The sequence below is a fragment of the Xenopus laevis genome, chromosome 3S, assembly GCF_017654675.1.
Source record: "Xenopus laevis strain J_2021 chromosome 3S, Xenopus_laevis_v10.1, whole genome shotgun sequence".
NCBI lineage: Eukaryota > Metazoa > Chordata > Amphibia > Anura > Pipidae > Xenopus > Xenopus laevis.
This window is the reverse complement of record NC_054376.1, coordinates 108181043-108199399: the sequence shown is the minus strand read 5'-3', so window position 1 is coordinate 108199399 and position 18357 is coordinate 108181043. Positions and strand designations below refer to the sequence as shown.

At 36.9% G+C, this 18357-nt stretch overlaps 1 protein-coding gene across 1 annotated transcript in view; it reads left to right on the top strand.

Moving 5' to 3' along the window:
- Positions 1–18357, top strand: part of LOC108713261 (BTB/POZ domain-containing protein KCTD16) — a 169086-nt gene that overhangs the window by 939 nt on the left and 149790 nt on the right. The window contains exon 2 of the mRNA XM_018256169.2: positions 81–1200. Coding sequence (XP_018111658.2) covers positions 369–1200 — 832 coding nt within the window. The 5' untranslated portion in view covers positions 81–368. The remainder of the gene's footprint in view (positions 1–80; positions 1201–18357) is intronic.

The following is an 18357-nucleotide window of genomic DNA, read 5'->3' as shown; positions in this document are numbered from 1 at the left end:
CTCCATGTATACTCGCAATTACTCAATGGCAGCCTGTGCTTTCTCTTAACTTTATTTCTTTCTTTTTTTCCCCTCATCAGATATTAGTTTGCTAGACTTGCTACATGACCTTGCTTCAATAGTGCCTCTGTGGTGCTGTGTGATGCTACACTTGAAGCTATTTAGCAAGTGATTGCTCAAGTGGAATCAGTCTTCAAAGGAAAAAAAAAAAAAAGAACATTGTTGCTTGTGTACGACGGACTTCATGAATACAAAGCCAGAGTGGGAAAGAAAACATTCGGACCTCTGTCATCCTTGCTCCTCTTTTTTATTTCTGTTTTAATACTTCATGAAAGCTTTGCATTCTGCCGTATTTATCTAAAAGCACAATGGCTCTGAGTGGTAACTGTAGGACTTACGCTCCACCCAGAGACCAAGGGACTATTCTGCAGTCGTTCCCTGAGGTGGTAGAGCTGAATGTTGGTGGACAGGTTTATTTCACCCGCCATGCCACCTTGACAAGTATACCACATTCCCTGCTGTGGAAAATGTTCACTTCCAAAAGGGATTCCATCAATGATTTGGCCAAGGATGCCAAGGGCCGCTTCTTTATTGACCGAGATGGCTTTCTATTCCGTTATGTTCTTGATTTTCTCAGGGACAGGCAGGTAGTCTTGCCGGACCACTTCCCTGAAAGAGGACGATTGAAAAGAGAAGCGGAGTACTTCCAGCTTCCCGATTTGGCAAAACTCTTAATACCTGAAGAAGTCAAGCAGAGCCCAGATGATTACTGCCACACTGATTATGAGGAAGCCTCTCAAGGAAGCGAAACCCGAATATGCCCATCTGCATCACTAATGCCTTCAGACCGGAAATGGGGCTTCGTCACAGTAGGGTACCGAGGATCATGCACCATGGGGAGGGAAAGCCAAGCAGATGCAAAGTTTCGAAGAGTTCCAAGAATTTTGGTCTGTGGGAGAATCTCTCTCGCCAAAGAGGTTTTTGGGGATACGTTAAATGAAAGCAGGGACCCAGACAGAGCTCCAGAAAAGTACACTTCCAGGTTTTATCTAAAATTCAAGCATCTAGAAAGAGCCTTTGACTTGCTATCAGAGTCTGGATTCCTCATGGTGGCCTGCAATTCCTCAGTGACAGCTTCATTTGTTAATCAATACACCGATGACAAGATGTGGTCCAGTTACACGGAATATGTTTTCTACAGTAAGTTCCAGCATGTTTACGTTCAAAAGCTGATTTACAACTTTGCAATATGATTTGGCACTAACTTACCCATTTTATTAGCCGCAGATCAAAAGGTTTATCTGAGAGAAACCAATAAAAGGGAATTGTTTAATATGTAAAATGAAATTGCAAGGTTACACTACATTAGTTATTCAAGCTCAGAGCTGCTGCATGTAATAAATAAATGTATTTTTCATATCTAAACTAATTCTGTGCTCTAGGAAAAGAATCTCAATATCATTTCCAGATTTTGCTTTTGGCACTGCTAATAATGCCAGTGAGGAGCTATAATGGCTAGATGGCACCAGAGACTTGTATATTGGTCGGCATGTTACTTGTGTCCAGATTTTTAAAGCAACAGGATGTGTAATTCTGAAACCGCAGCTTGGCATTTACTGTTAAAAGCAGTGATGAGCCCAAATGGGATTAAAGGCGGCTTTAAATGCTTTGATTTGCATTTTTCATGGAGGGTGTTTAGAAAATCGCAGTGCTTGCACAATCACTCCTTTGGATTGTTACATTATTGTAACTGTGAGTAAAAAAGAATGATGTAGCCTGATTGTATACTAAACATTATTGTTATGAAGTGCTGTAGCAGTAGGAGTTTATATAAGACCACTGAAAACAGGGGAACGTGCAGGAATTCAATAAAATACTGTAGATATTCGGGGGATTAAAAGTCACAATGGAGAGGAGTATATGTAAAATGAGCTTATAGACAGGGTTAAAACTAGCAAGGGTGATGTTAGGTCAAGGGCTATTGTTATACATTTGTGTAGCCCTGGTCATTATTTTTAATTTATTTTTACATTTACATAGAATATGAAGCAGGGACAATACTGGAGTTCTTTTACTACATTTTGTGGGGGGCTGTCTCAAATGTGAATGATGTTGTGCCTATACTGGTATAATGTTAAAGACCAACATATAAAGTATCTGGTTTATATATATATATATATATATATATATATATATATATATATATATATATATATATATATATATATATATATATATATATATATATATATATATATATATATATATACAGTATGCACTGTCTTTCCATTTAGATTATTTTATTTATAGCTATCATGTGCACAGGACTGTATGTGACAGTTATTAAGATCAGATCTCTCTCTCTCTCTCTCTCTCTCTCTCTCTCTCTCTCTCTCTCTCTCTCTCTCTCAGAAAGTGCCAAATCATTTTGGCACAGTGACCTGCCCAAGGTCAGAAACTGCAGGCACCCTGGGATTTTAACCGGATTTTAATACAGTGACAATAGTACAACCATTATTCCACCACGCGTGACTGTGTTTGTATGTGCTGATTGATGATTGGGTGTTTCTAGCTAAATTGACATCAATCTCTTCAGAGCATTTAGGAGGGTCCGAACAGGGCAAATGTGCAATTTGTATGAGAAGTGAGCTTCTCTGTGAACCTAAAGAATAAAAATAAATTCTGAACATGCATTATATAAAGAGTGCATTCATCAACACTTACATTACTTGCAAATATTACTGCACAAAGACAGATTTGTGACAAAGTGGCTTCATTAATGGAGCAATTCGTAGTACAGGTATGGGATCAGTTATCTGGAAACCCGTTATCCAGAAAGTTCCTAATTACAGGAAGATCGTCTCCCATAGGCTTTCTTTGAATCAAATAATTTAAATCTTTAAACAATATTCCCCGTTTCTCTGTAAAAAGAAAACAGTACCTTGTACTTGAGCCCAGCCTATTGGGTTTTTAATTATTTTTATTAGACTTAAATGGAAATCCAGGTCCCTTATCTGGAAAACCCCAGTTCCCAAGCATTCTGGATAACAGGTCCCATATCTGTACCTGTATAAAGGTTGCAGAACTTTGCATGTAGCAGATATCAGTGACTAAACAGCACAAATGCTCTTTTTTTGCCAGATCATTTGCCCTACTCCTTAATATACATTGTGCTACAAACACTTCTCTAGGCCAGCACATTTTGGGGGTTCCTGTTTCAGTGTGAAAGTTACAGTATGTGCACCCCCTGAGTCATTATTTTGTCAGCGCTCCTCCCGTTTCTAGAGGAGAACTGAGGCATGTGTTTAAATCCACAACCACAAAGATTACGTCAATTATCTCAGCTTTTCCAATCAATATTGTAACCTGTTCAAATATTTACAGTACAAGCTGTAGGTTCATTTGAATGGGCTTTTGTATGTTTTTGTATCTGTATGTTAATGTTAGTCATTTGCCTTTATTATTAGTCATGGCACAGTAATACATAAGATTATACATAAAATGAATTATATTTGTACCATACTACGTACTACATTGCTCCAACATATAGCAAACAAATGCTCTTCTGGTTTCTGGACAGGGGAGTGGCCCCCAGACTTACTCCCCTGTCTATACTCTTTCTGTTGCAATATTTTCAGCTATGCTATCACTATACACTTACACAGACAATGACTGGCTTATTTCTGAGCATTTCACATTATCTCTTCATTGTCTTCAAGCTCCAAATTAATTTGTTGCATTATGGAACAGGAAAGAATTTTAACATTCTGGAACAGAGACTGACTGTACATTGCATATATTTAAAGCTATTTTGCGAAGAACTGTATATATGCTACTTTGGAGCAATTACAGTTGTTATCACCTAATCTAGAAAGGCAGGATAGCAGCTCCACCATGTGCAGTACTTGCAGTATTTGTAATATCATAACCACCAAAAATGTGTGATGCTTTCCAGTGGTGTGACTGTGCCTTGCCTGCTTGCAAGGAAGAATTAATCAGTGTTGCTTCTGTCTTGCCAGCAAGCTGCTCCATCTAGTTAGCATGGAGCTGTGAGCACTTTGTCAGGAGGAGCAAAGAGCATGTTTCTTTCTCAGCCAGGAGACCAGTGAAAATAATAGCAGATTATGATGTGGCTAGCCATGGAGTACACTGAATATAAAAATGGCAGAGAGAACAGAGGGATAAGAGATGAGAAGGAGAGAACAGGGAGGAAGAAGATAGAGAGTGTGGGTGGGGACCGAGATAGTTTGGAGAATAAGGCAGAATCAAAGCTAACTTGCATTAGACGTTATTATTAGATGCATTATTTAATATTAGTTCAGTGGTTATTTATACCATATTTTGCATGCCATCCACTGCAGATTCAGGTTATATATTGATTTGACGGGATCAATTTGAGGGTCTAAACATGAAAATGCTTTTATATGATAAGTATAGTCCAGGTGAATTGAATGGTTACCACCCAGATTTTTTTGTTGTTATCGTCCCATCTCTCATAATATAAACCAGTTATGGGCCTTTAATAGCTTTAGGAAAGCAGCAGAGTGAACACTGGCCATTCAGTTTTGCAGATTGGAGTATTACTAGGATAACTACAGACTCATGGTATTTTCTAACAATTATAAAAAAAATGCAACCTGGCACAGTGGGCGCACTCGCGCAAACATCCGTCTCAATTGCGAAAATGTATTCACAATGCCATTTTGCAAAAAACGGAAAGACTGGCAGAGCAGTGCAATATATTAGCGTTCAGGAAAAATCATGTGGAGAACAACCATTTTCGAATAAATATGCGTTGCGCGAACTTTATAAATGACCCCCAGTAAGTTAGGCTGAAAAAAGACACACGTTCATTAAATTCAACCTATGTCTATATATAACCTGCCTAACTGCAAAAAAAACAACCCATTTGAAGCCTCTCCAATTTGCCTCAGAGGGGGAAAAATACTTCACGACTCCAAGATGGCAATTGGACCAGTTCCTGGATCAACTTGTACTATGAGCTATCTTAAATAACCCTGTATTCCCTCACTTACTAAAAAGCCATCTAATTGTATCTTAAAGCTATCCAATGTATCTGCCATCCCTACTGATTCAGGGAGAGAAAATTTCTATAAACATTGATGCCACAGCATACTTTCCAGCAGCCATTGTCTACCAACTAAACACCAATGATCAGCAAACTGCTGACCAAAGCTTGCGGTGGTAAAATACTCAACATTTTCCAATACCTAAAGGCTGTTAAGAGGTATGTTGGTCATTCAGACTCAGGGAGGGAATCAATCCTCAAATGTCTGTTTTTTTTCGGGTTAACTTTTGTGTCAGAATAAAATATATTTTGCACACAGACTAATTTCCAACACAATAAAATGTGGAAAACTCTAAGGGAGGTAAATGTTTAAAGGCAAGGAGACCTCAAAAATAAATGATGTTCACCTGAAAGGGTGCAATCAAAACAGTGGTTAGGCTATCACACATCTTGCCCTTTGTCTATGTATTATGCAGCAATGAGAACAGCAAATTAAAGTCATTAAAAGGGAGACAATCAACAGAAGAAACTGAATATAGAGCAAAACAAAGTTGCAAATATGTTTATTTTCTGGTGTTTGGTAAATACTGTATCATCATCATCATTAATTTACAGTAACAAATGTGAGTCTTGCAAAAACTCTGCTTAAAGGAGAAGGAAAGCTACGGAGGCATTTTATTGCCAATAGATTAGCTGCAATAGTGCAAGCTATAACACTATATTTATTCTGTAGAATGTTTTACCATACCTGAGTAAAAAGCTCTAGAAACTCTCTGTTTGTTTGTTTAGCTGCCATATTAGCTTGGTGTGACATCACTTCCTGCTCACTTATAGCTCTGGGCTCAGATTACAGCAGAGAAGGGAGGGGGAGAGAGGAGCAAACTGAGCATGCTCACGACCAGGGCAAGGAGGTTTAAGCTGAAGGCAGGAAGTCTGCTACAGAAGTTCATGTGTTCACAATAGAAGGAAAGAAATGCTGCTTTTAACAGAAGACTCTGAGCAGTATTACTTTGAGGGTTTACTGGTATATGTAGGAGGACCTTTCTGATAAGGTTACTTAGTTTTAACTTTCCTTCTCCTTTAAAGGGCCCGACTTGCAAGAACTTATAATCAAAAGGTATGCAACTGAAATGTCATGCAACAATACATCTAATTTTGTCTTTCTTCTGCATTGTACAATTTAAAAGTCCAGTCTAGTATCTGCAGTCCTTGTACTGTCTGGTGAATGCTACGGCTTGTCGGTTTGATTTGATTGAAATCTAGTGAAAGTCAGATTGCTACAGTCTAATTGCCACCTCTAGATAAAGAAAACATTGCATAAACTAAAATAGCAAGAAAGGCAAACTGGATCCTTTCATCTACAAGTATGATACAGAGGAAAGAATTTCAGTGTTGTCCGTAATGATCATCTTCAAGTGTCAAGGATATAAACCTGGATGCCCCTCAGAGCACTCAGAGGAGCTCTGTTCATACAGTGATGTATGCCTTTGAAGAACATCTACAGTATATCCCCACAGCTATGGTAAAATAGACTTAAATCAAACCTGTTTGAACTCTTAAGTTATACATACCCATACAAGGCTATTAAGTTTTTTCCTTCCTCTGTATGAGATTAATTGTATTTTAGCTTGTGTTGTTGGATTGCTGGAGGAGACTGTCCTTCTAGTTAGACACTGGTCTTTCCTAGTAACACAGCTAAGCATATTTATTAAAGGGCTAAATGGCTGACTGTTGTTCAATTGTTTATTCCCCTTTCTTCCCATTTGTGGGAAATTAATTCTTGGCTGGAGGAGTGATGACTGCTTTAACATAGGTTCAATATATGTAGCAGCAAAGTACAGAGACATACTTTTAATAGCAAATACAGTTGCAAGTAGTTTTAATATAATTTGCAATTTGTAATTCCTAATTATTTGCGGTCATTGAATTTATGATGCCTTCAAGTCATTTTTACATTGGAGCGTTCCAAAAGCGATGCCAATGTTATGAATGTCTACCATTCAGCAACAGCTTGGTCACTTTTTTCATTCCTGGGCAAATTACTAGAAGAACACAAGCTGTTAATGTGGAAAAGCTAAAAGATTCCGTGATAACATCAGAAAGATGTGGGCGGGGGAATTCGGATATGACTATAAAGATGGAGGCAAATTGTAGGTGATAGATTGAGAACAGAAGGATCAATATGTTCCAGTGTTTGATGATTTTAGATTTGGAGTGTTCCATGGGAAAAGAACAGGTTGCTCTTCTTGTGTCGTTTCTGTTACATTTCTTAAAGATTTCTTCCCATTGTCCACATCTACTACCTCTGCTGACACAGTTAATTCATATACAATAACTGGCACTTTTTTGCTAGGGATGCACAGAATCCATCCAACTATTTAGTTTGGGAATGGGATTCAGCCTTTTTCAGCAAGACTGAATCGGCTGAATCCAAGTGGCGGCCCAAACTGTATCCTTAATGTCACATGACTTTTTGTCACCCAAACAAGGAAATTCATTTTTTTTTTAAAATTTGTCTTTTAGCTCTTTCAGCAGCCAATTTAGATTCAGATTCAGTTCAGTAGGAATTGAGGATTTGGCCAAATCCCAAAAGAGTGGAATCGGTGCATCCCTAGTATTTGCAAAGTTTCATATGCATTCCCTGTTACATCAACAGTTCATTAATTAGCAAACCATATAATATTCACTTTACTGTCTTGAAATCTATTATGAACCCTTCAGATTTTTTTTTCATACATAGAGCAGGCAATTATGGAATGCTATTTTTCGGTGTGTATATTCAAATGTTGTTTATTGTCTAGGAAGTAAACACTGCCTAGGCAGTAAACACATTGAAGGCATGGTGTATGCTGCAGTGAATTAGATTCCTGTATTACATGCCTTGCATTTCTATGGAGCAGTTAACTATTGCCTTAGCCTTCAATGTGTCCGACCGACAGATTGGTCTTTATTAGGTTTCTAGTGGGATACTGCATCTTCTGTGCTTTTATAATTATTTAATTAGTAGCTGCCAACTGTGTTTATATAAACAATAATTCATCAAGCTGTTGCATTTGTGTTATGTGAATTGTAACCAAGGGAAGTTCTTAAAAGCAACGAGTTATCCAAATGTGAATGTGGCCTTAGCGCTATTGGCGTGAGCAATAGAATGAAAGCCACTGTTAATTATAATAATTTTGTTTATTGGTTGTTGTTAACAGGTCTACTAACCAAATGCTGACTTTGACCTCCAAAATTGATTAACGTATGTAGTTTAGCTACCCATTTACCAGACCATTATGAAGTTATATCACACAACTGATCAGATATTAGATGAAAAAGAAAAAACAAAACACACATATTCAGATTTATTTAGGGATTAATTAATTTGTCATCTGCTGTGCATTCTCTCTTTTTTTTCTTATGCATATTTTAAACTAAATGTATCTGCTTTTCAAAATATTTTTTTTGTGAATGTATCTTGATATGTCTGTTGAGAGACTTATCATTCTTTTTTATATGGAATATAGCGCTGCAGTTCCCCTTTAAATTTCAATTTAGTATGATGTAGAGAGTGATGTTCTGAGATAATTTGCAATTGGTCTTAATTGTTTATGTTTTTTTTTTAATTATTTAGCACCTTGTTCAACTTTCTAGTTCGGAATGTCAGCAGCTATCTTTTTGTTCAAGTCCAGTTTACTAAGTCGGTCTTTGAATGAAAGACTGAAAGGTGAATAAGAGACATTCTGAATAGAAAGATAAATAATACAAAATTATATATCCTGTGGATAGGAATTGTCAGATGGTCCCTAACTGCTGAGCAGGGAAACAATCATACTTATGAACAGCAGGGGGAGCCCCCGCCTTACTTCCCAGCCATGCAGAACTCAAGCAGCTTTATTTATGACGATCCCTAAGCAGCCCAGACCACACTGAGCATGTGCACAGTCTTAGTCTTGCAAAGATGTTTAACAAAGTTACAAGATGGTGACCCCCTGTAGCCAACTTTGAAAGCATAAATTATTTGTTTGATTAGGCTTGTGGTGCAGTAAATTCATGTTTATATTTAGTATACAAAATATAGCATTTCTAGCCTTATTCTATTTTAGACTTTACATGCCCTTTAAATACTAAGCAAAATTACAACAGGAATACCAAACATTATCTCATAGCCTGTGATACCTATTATATTTCCCCAAAAAAATCTTACATTTTGTCTTTTATTTATGAGTTTGTATCTATTGGTTATGCAGAAAGTTTTTGGATAAAAAAAAAAGTTGCCATGCTTTTTTATACCATAACAACTCTGAAACTGTAAAGACACAGAAGGACTTATTTACTAACAGGGAGTAAAGTGCTATTGCTGTCCAGTCTTCTGTTTTGTCTGCTCTTCACGTCATCTCTGAGCTCCTAAACTTAAATTGATATGATTGACCTGCCTTCTCTATAATTATATTTTTTTTATTGTACTTTAGTACTGTAATAGTTTTTTCATCAGCAACATTCCACCAAATATGTTCTAAGACTACTCACCAATAACCTGATAACTGCAAAAGTCTTACTAATAATCCTAATCTCAGATCTTTTTGACAGTTTCTTTCCATTAAACATTATCCTGCCTTGGTTTTTTGGATTGTTGAGGTTCCTCTACAGTGAAGCTTCATAGACTTTTTCCTAGATGCATTTTATTTTCTAGATGTACTTGACTAATTAATTAGATCTTATGATTTCCAATACCTTTTCTTTCAGGTTAGTACATGCAATCACTTGGGGTTGCCTAACTTTTGGCAACCCCAAGTTAGAAGATCTTTCCGTATCCTTTAAACTAAATTTGTCCAAGACATTCATTCTTCATTCATGCTAATTTCACCTTTTTCTACAATACTAACATCATCACACCAGGGGGCAGATTTATCAACGGTCGAATTTTGAATTGAAAAAACTTTTTCCAAAACTTTTTTTTTTGACCATTGAATAGGTGTAGTACTATAGTCGAAGTCAAAGGTTTTTTCCTTAAAATTAAAATCGTTAGATCGCACAATGAAATCCTTTGAATCGTTCGTTTCAATCCAAAACTTGTCCAAAAGCCTCAGATGGGTTCTAGGAGGTCCCCCATAGGCTAAACAACAATTAGGCAGGTTTTTTGGTGGCGAAGTGTCGAAGTTGAAGTTTTTAAAAAGACAGTACTTTGATTTTTGAATTTTCAAAGGTTTTTCAATTCGAATCAAAGTCGAATTTGGCCTATTCGATGGTCAAAGTACCCAAAAATTACTTCGAAATTCAACGTTTTTTAATTCGAAAATTCATTTTGACCTTTGATAAATCTGCCCCCAGATGTCACCAAAATTCTAATTCACTTTCCCATCATCATCCTGTTATGCCCCAGTTCATAATGACTAGCAGTGCCAGGTTCATGCATTTTATCAACCACTTCTCTGCCATGCCACTAATTTACTAAACATGCAAAGTTTGAATTTCATTGTCTCTGTGACCCTCACCTTTTAAAACGTTCAGTTTCCCATTCACCATACAGTTGTCTGTTTGGGGAAGTGAGTGCCACAGATGGACATTTGGGATCATCAAATTGTTTCCCCTCCCCTTATAATAAGAATTTACATTTTTACAAAGTTTAATTGGCCCAAAATTTGCCACACAATAATTTTCAGTCTACAATTTATTCTCTGTATAAAAATATTCTACATTGTTTTATATTTTATAAAGCTTTAAGAAGTGAAAGTCGGAGAGATGTAAATGGTGTTGTTGTAATAGAACATTTTTGTGCAGTAAAATTTAACACGTTTTTGATCAGTAGCAAATAAAACTGAAACCATTGTTTTCAACAAGCAGTAAAATATCACAAAAATCTTTTTATTTTAATAGCATTCTAAGCATGTTTGCTGGGTAGCAGAGTATGGACAATGTCAATTTCTTCATTGTTCCCTGGGAAATACTTGGATTTTCTCAGGTCTGAACTGAACCAAATTGTAATGCTCCCTCTAGACCATTTTGACGTTAAATAAAGCTGTAATATTCCCCTTTTGGGGAATTGTAGCAAATGTATGTCCATAAATCTTAAATCATATCCAAATGAAACCTTTCTGTCAAAGCTAGGCTTTCAAAAACATCAATTTCATCCCATAAAAAACCCATAAAATTAGATAAAACAGAGCTTAATAGAAAATACAAAGAAAAAAAAGGAGAATGACCAGGGGCAGCTGGGAAATTGACAAGATGTCTAGCCCCATGTCAGATTTCAAAATTGAATATAAAAAAATTTGTTTGCTCTTTTGAGAAATGGATTTCAATGCAGAATTCTGCTGGAGTAGCACTATTAACTGATGCGTTTTGAAAAAAAACATGTTTTCCGATGACAGGATCCCTTTAAAAAATAGAACTGTAATTTAGACATTTACAACATAAGTAGACCTGGAGGGAGGGAGGTTTTAGCTATCTTTATAACAATACATTCTGTCACAGTGGCACAGTTCCTCTCTGATACCAATTATAAGCAGCAGCCTTGCCCAGATATTGGATTGGGCACGCCCAGAATTGAGACCAGACAGGGCTGGGAAACTTCTATGCGTCTGTTGCGGTTATTGCTCTGCTCTGGTTTTTACAAATTGTCACCTATAAAGTAGAACCCCAATGTTTTTCAGGGGACCAGAAAAAATGGTATAGAATGCAAGAAAACTTAAAATAAGGGACATGTATTGTGTGATATATTGGTGGGACTACTACAAAGAATGTAAAATGTTAGAAAACTTAAAATGAGGGGATGTAAAGTTGGCGGTAAGTGAACGTATTATTTGTATACAGGTAAATATACTGTGAGATGTTTGTGTATTTCATGTTGCATTGTCTGATCACCCCTTTAATTCTCTTTTATATCACTTGATTTGAATATCTTCTATTCTGCCCTCTGAAAAAACAAAAGTGACTAATAATAACAATATAGAACAGTATTCAATGACTTTAGTCCATTCTCCACCAACTCCATCCAATGAAGCCTCAATTCATAGAAATAACCGTGGATAAGAACTTAGTCAAACGTAGTAAATGCCTATGACTACGTATCGCCTAGATACGAAACGCGTCAGGATGTAATGGTTTTAATGTATTAGAAATAAAGCTGAATTTTACTTACCACAAGAGGCTTCCGGAGTGCTCGCTGATTTTCTTCATACTTCTACAGTGCATACACCCTTGGCTACGGGTTTGGGGCGATGCACCCGGACCACCTGAGACGTCGGGTAAGTGCTTATTCCCTTATCCATCAGTGACTTCACATTGCAGTTTGCGTTTATGTGCCTGACCTGGGGTTTTTACACCCAGGTCATTTTCGTTAGCGGGTGAGGTACTTTTTATTACTCATCCAACGAACATACTTACTGGATTTTTGTATAAGGACTGTGCAGCTGTAACTTTTCTTATTAGTTTGAAAAGTAGTACATTGCTGCAAAAGTTGTGCTTTTATTAATCCACTACATGTTTCAAGCAGAGACCTCTTTTTTCAAGTATTAACAGAAATACCACATAGAAATTAAAACACTGTACCCCACCCCCAATTAGTGTGTAAAGGGGTTGTGGCCACTGCCAAGGGTAATTTTTTAGCCTAGCCATATTCAAGTATATATAAAAGACAATTGAAACCACTAGTCCCAGAGATGTGCACATACGTCTTTCAGCATAATAAATAGTCCATCCAAGTAGATCATAGAGAAAAAAGTCTTTATCCTCAGGAAAACAGTCAACCTGGCACTGCAAACGGCCTGCCTAGAGCTCAATTTGCTTCACATAAGATTGTTACAATCTAATTATAAAGGGAACTATCTAATTCTAATCCTTCTGAAGTATATTTTTTTTCAAAGAAATTTTCAAAAGGTTAACACAGCGTTAGACAAATAACATAGTTAAGTACTTACAGAAAGCTACTAATACTCCAGTAATCATTCAAACCATCAGGATGCAAGTAATTAAGTTTTTCTAATCCATTTTGCTTCCCTTTGTAATAGTAGCTTTGACAAGTTACCTACTCTTTGTGCTTTACATACAACCTCCAGCACTTGCCATTTTAACTGTGACTGGCTATGTTTTTGAGCAATAAAATGTGGGGAAACTTGTCTGTTTTATGTTCCTGATTTGAAGTTGCGGATATTGTTCTTTTATAAGTTCATTTACAGGACGTGCTGTTTTTAATAACTATATATCAACCCCGCAGTTTCGCAAGTTGCATAAGGATCTCAAATCCAGTTTTTTCCCATTTGTAGGATGATTCACTACTTCCCGTTTAATTACAGGGGAACAGCATATGCATGGGGAAATCTGCTGATAAAGTAACTCTTGAATCTCGCTTAGGTACGGATTTTTGGGAAAGTAACTCATCCCTAGAGATGCAACCTACATCCTTGGCTATTTTTAGTAGATTGTAACCTTTATAGCCCTTCTCTTTAAATCTTTTAGTGAGCCGACCAGCAGCTTCCCAATATTTATCCTCATCCGAGGAGATTCTCCTTGCTCTTAAAAACTGCCCCTTAGGGATTGCTGAAATACTTTTAGGGTTATGAAAGCTAGTAGAGTGTAACAGACTGTTGCGATCAGTTAAGATACATTTCTGTTACAATACCTCCTCCCTCCAGAATAAGTTTCACATCAAGGAAGCTTAGGGGCACATTTACTAAGCTTGAGTGAAGGATTCAAAGTAAAAAAACTTTGCAGTATTTTTTTGGGTACTTCGACCATCGAATAGGCTACTGCGACCTTCGACTTCGTTTCGAACGATTCAAACTAAAAATCGTTCGACTATTCGATAGTCGAAGTACTGTCTCTTTAAAAAAAACTTTGACTACATACTTCGACAGTTTAAACCTACCGAGGTACAATGTTAGCCTTTGGGGACCTTCCCCATCAGTTTTCTAAGGTTTTTTTTACTTTTGAGGGTCGAATTTGAAGGTTTATTAACCCTCGATATTCAACCCTTAGTAAAGGTTCTAAAACAGTCCCTACCCCTGAGACTGTATGACGACCCGGGGGATTGATAAGTGTTTTGTGAACCTTGGGGTGCAGGTAAAGGACTGGCACATGATGATGATCTACCATTAGAAATTCCTTAATGTCTAGTGGAATTAACCCATTCTGATAAGGCTCTGTGACCATGTGCTCAATCCCAACCTGAATCTCAAACACCGGATCCTTACTAATTAGCTTGTAATGCCCAGGTGTAGTAAGTTTGTGTTCAGATTCACAGATATACATACTTTTATCCATGATCACTAGAGCATCCATATTCTGTAATTTACGTAAAGCCTGTTGTTCTTTAAACGACAGGTTTGGTATACATCTAATTGTTCGCTTAATTTCTTAATTAAACTAATTTCTTAATTAAACTAATTTCTTTACTAAAAATCATTTTATCATTAAATTACCCCAATGGGACTTTTTCGCCACCAATAAGTATTACGTATATCTTAGTTAGGATGAAGTACTGTTTTATTATTACAGAGAAAGAGAAAATTATTTTTAAAAACTGGAATTATTTGATTTAAATGGACTCTGTGGGAAATGGCCTTATTGTAATTTGGAGCTTTTTGGATAACTGGTTTCCTTGTAACGGATCGCACACCCAAGAGTTTTTTTTCTTTTTAAATAAAAAGTGGGACACAAAAAACTAGCCGAACTTTCCTTAACTGGGAAAAAACCCTAAATTGCTGGAAGCCGAGGTTTTCAAATGAAGGAACCACACAAGAGTTTTGGAACTGTGCCATCGAGCTTGTGCATTCTTAAATCGACCCCTAAGTGGCAGTTGTGTGTTCATATGGTATCATCCATATTGCTACAGTGATTTTGCAGCAAACTGGGTCAGTACCATAACAGTTATATATTATAGTTCCTGCCCTGGTCTGTATTGTCTCACAAGCACAGTGCTGTAACAGAACTGAACTTTCAGTCCTGATATGGAAAACTAAACATTGCATTTGCGTCTATATACCTTCATTTATTGCCAATTATTGTGAAAACTAGAGAAACATTGACATAATTAGAAAAAAGTACAGAATACTAGTTACATTTTAGTAAAATGTATTTGGTTGAATTTGTTGATTTCAGAATTTTTAAATTGTTTCACATATGATTCCAACACCCGATTTTGCAAAACATAGTGCAGATTTATGAAGATAAATGTTAAACCACACTGGGGATATAGTCACTTTCAACCAATCAGGATTTTACTTGAATTTTCCAGCTTGTAGTAGACTTTAAAACAAATTTCTGATTGGGTCTGCACTTCTTTGATTTAGCACCTATGTTCATATACAAACTCCTATATGAAGGCATCTGTGATATTGATATTGATATTCCACGAAAGTCTGTTTTTTAAAAGGAGTTGTCAGTTTTGTGTTGGGAAGAATGTAGGCTGTGTGTTGTATCTTAAGTTCATAAAAGGTAGAAAACACTTTCTGGTAAAAAATATATTTTCACTCATATACCTTTAATGAAAGATTAAATGAAAAATTCACAGGAGACAGTCTAACACACAAAAACAGAAATCCATCTCTGGAAAAAATATCTGTATTTCCAAATAAATGTGGGAGCTAGAGGTTATGTCTTTGGAGTCTTGGGTTGCGTTACATAAGATGTAATGTAACAGTGAGCTGTAAGGTATTGCAGTGCTGGAACAGAAATGCAGCTTTTCAATACAGAATTATTATATAAAACTCAAACATTAAGCAGGAAATGATCCCCTGAAGAATTGTAAGTCAATATTTCCTACAGTTTCATAGCAAATGGAAAGGAAAGATTGTGTAGATGATATAACTGTACAGTATACTGACAAAGCACAGAGGATGTTTATGAATTTTTAATTCCAGAAATTCACATGAATGTGTTTATCAGGCATTGAAAACCTTAGGATGTTTGTACTGCACAAATGTTTAGGAAAAAGAGGAACCTTGTCTGACTTCTCAAAGGGGACATATTGTGTAGAAAACAAAAATGTTCCAGTGCTTTATATTCCTTTAAATATAGGAGGAATATTCTGAGAAAAGTTGTGTTCGGGCTGATTTATTGAAAGTTTCTCCAAAACTAGTCCTGCTCATCTGTTGCACTTTTTGCTGCCTTGGAAAGGGAGCTGGCAGATGTGATAATGCTTGGGAGGCGGTGGGCGTCCTCTTCTGTGCATGTTTTCTCCTCACCTTGCTCCGGTGAGTCCTTTTATATTTGACATCATCATAAAGGAGCCATGGCAAATTACTCGTTGCCCAATGTGGGTCTGTTTATGATGTTTCTGGGTGCATTTCAAGTCTGTATCTGTTCTTTGACCCTTGGTCTCTGACCTCTGCTAATTCACTGCCTGTACTGACCTTTGCCTGTTTCAGACCTTTGTTCCGGATTCTGACTTTGTACTGCGTTTCTGGTTTTGACCCTGGTCTGTGTACTTGACTACACTTCTGGTTCCAGATTCTGTACCGCACTCTGATTGGTATTGACCGTGGCCTGTCCAACGACTATACTTACGCTCTCCCCATCCTTCCTGTCACACATTATGGATCCCTTGTCTTGCCTTGGTTCTCTCACTTTTAAGACCTGGTGGCATCCAAGTAGCAAAGATCTCCTCCTGTAGTGATAGGTGGCTGTTATAGGTAGAAGGGTGAGCTGGAACCATGGTGTTCTGGGTTTTGGGATACCATACATGACAGCAGCTCTCAGCACACGACACAGTAGGATATGAATCAATCAGCAGCTAGGTGGACAGGAGACAGAAGCCTGTATTTGCTTGTGTAACTATGGGGAACTCCAATAAAGGGGCCATTTTAGTAAAGTAAATGATCATTATTATTCCAGAGTAAAAGCTGCATATAGGGACAAATTTACTAAAGGGCTAAGTGACTAACGCTGGCGAAAAATCACCAGCGTAACATCATTTCGGGACTTTGCCGATTTACTAATGGGCAGTGGCGTAAATTCACTAGCGAAGGAGATAGACTGTAGCGCTACTTCGCACTCTAATGGCAGGCAAATTTTCACTCTGGCGAATGAACGTAACTACGCAAATTCACTAAAATGCGGATTTTACTGAACGTTACCTCTTGCGCCAGACTTGCCTTTGCCACCTCAGACCAGGCGAAGTGCAATAGAGTAGATAGTTCTTCAGAAAAAATTTGAAAATTGTTCTAAGTCCCAAAAAACGCTGGTGACTTTTTTTTTTATTTTTATTTTCTTTCCCTGGTTTTGTGTAGTGTAATGTATATGCTGCAACATATACGTCCATTGAAATGTAACATATACGTCCATTGAAATGTAACTTCCCGCCGTATGCAAATTAGCCAACGCTAACGCAACTTCCATTGCTTGCTAAATTAACAATAGAGAAACTTTGCCATAGTTCGGCGCCCTGGAAGCAACGTCGCATTTTAGTGAATTAGCGTTGTCCTGTCGAATTTTCGCCTGATGAAGTATGGCGATGTGATGTGAGTGAAGCCGTCGCTGGCAAATTTCTGGAGGTTTATGAATTTGCCCCATAGTATTATTGCCTTTATAATTAGGCTTTTTTTAACTGATGCTACATGTCCCCTTTAAAACATTGGTGATGGTAATCAAAAAGTTAAAAGACTCTCTCTAAAAGGTGATGTATTCACAATGTATAATCTATGCTCCTTATAAACAGAGCCTGACTTCTTATTTTATACTATAATGGTGAGTCTAAGGGGCCCATTTTCTAACAATCGAACTGCGATTTCTTTTCCATGAATCATGAAAAAATTGTGATTTTTCTAAGTTTCTAAAAAGCTCTAAAAATTCTAAATTTATTTAGTAAAAAAAAACACAAAAAGCTTTAAAACCAAACTCTGCAAATAAAAGTTGTTGAGGTCCTATAGAAGTCAGTGGGAGCGGCACTGATCTAATTGGAACACTTTTCATCAAATCTGATTTTAGAGGTTTTCAGATTTTTTTTTTTTTAGGTTTTTGAGGTATTTGTATTTTTCAGCGATTTTTATATTCAGATCTTTTAGTAAATTCAATGACAATCACGGTTTTAGAATTTGAGTTTAGTCGTCGTTTCAAAAAACTCTGAAATCAATATAGTCCAACCTTTAATAAATAAACATCCCCATGATTTTCTCTTTTGTTTGTAAAGAAGAAAAATTGTCTTTTAGTTGTCCTGGTTACACCTGTCTCGGTGGATATAATGTATAAGAACCATACTGTTTGTATACACTCTTAACACTTATTGCACATCTTTATGATGTTTTGTCTCTTCACCCCAGATTATAAATGATACTATAAAGTGCACATTTTGAGAATATTTTCAAACGTTTACGCATTTTTTGCATTTTGGTAGTGTGGAGGAGGAAAAA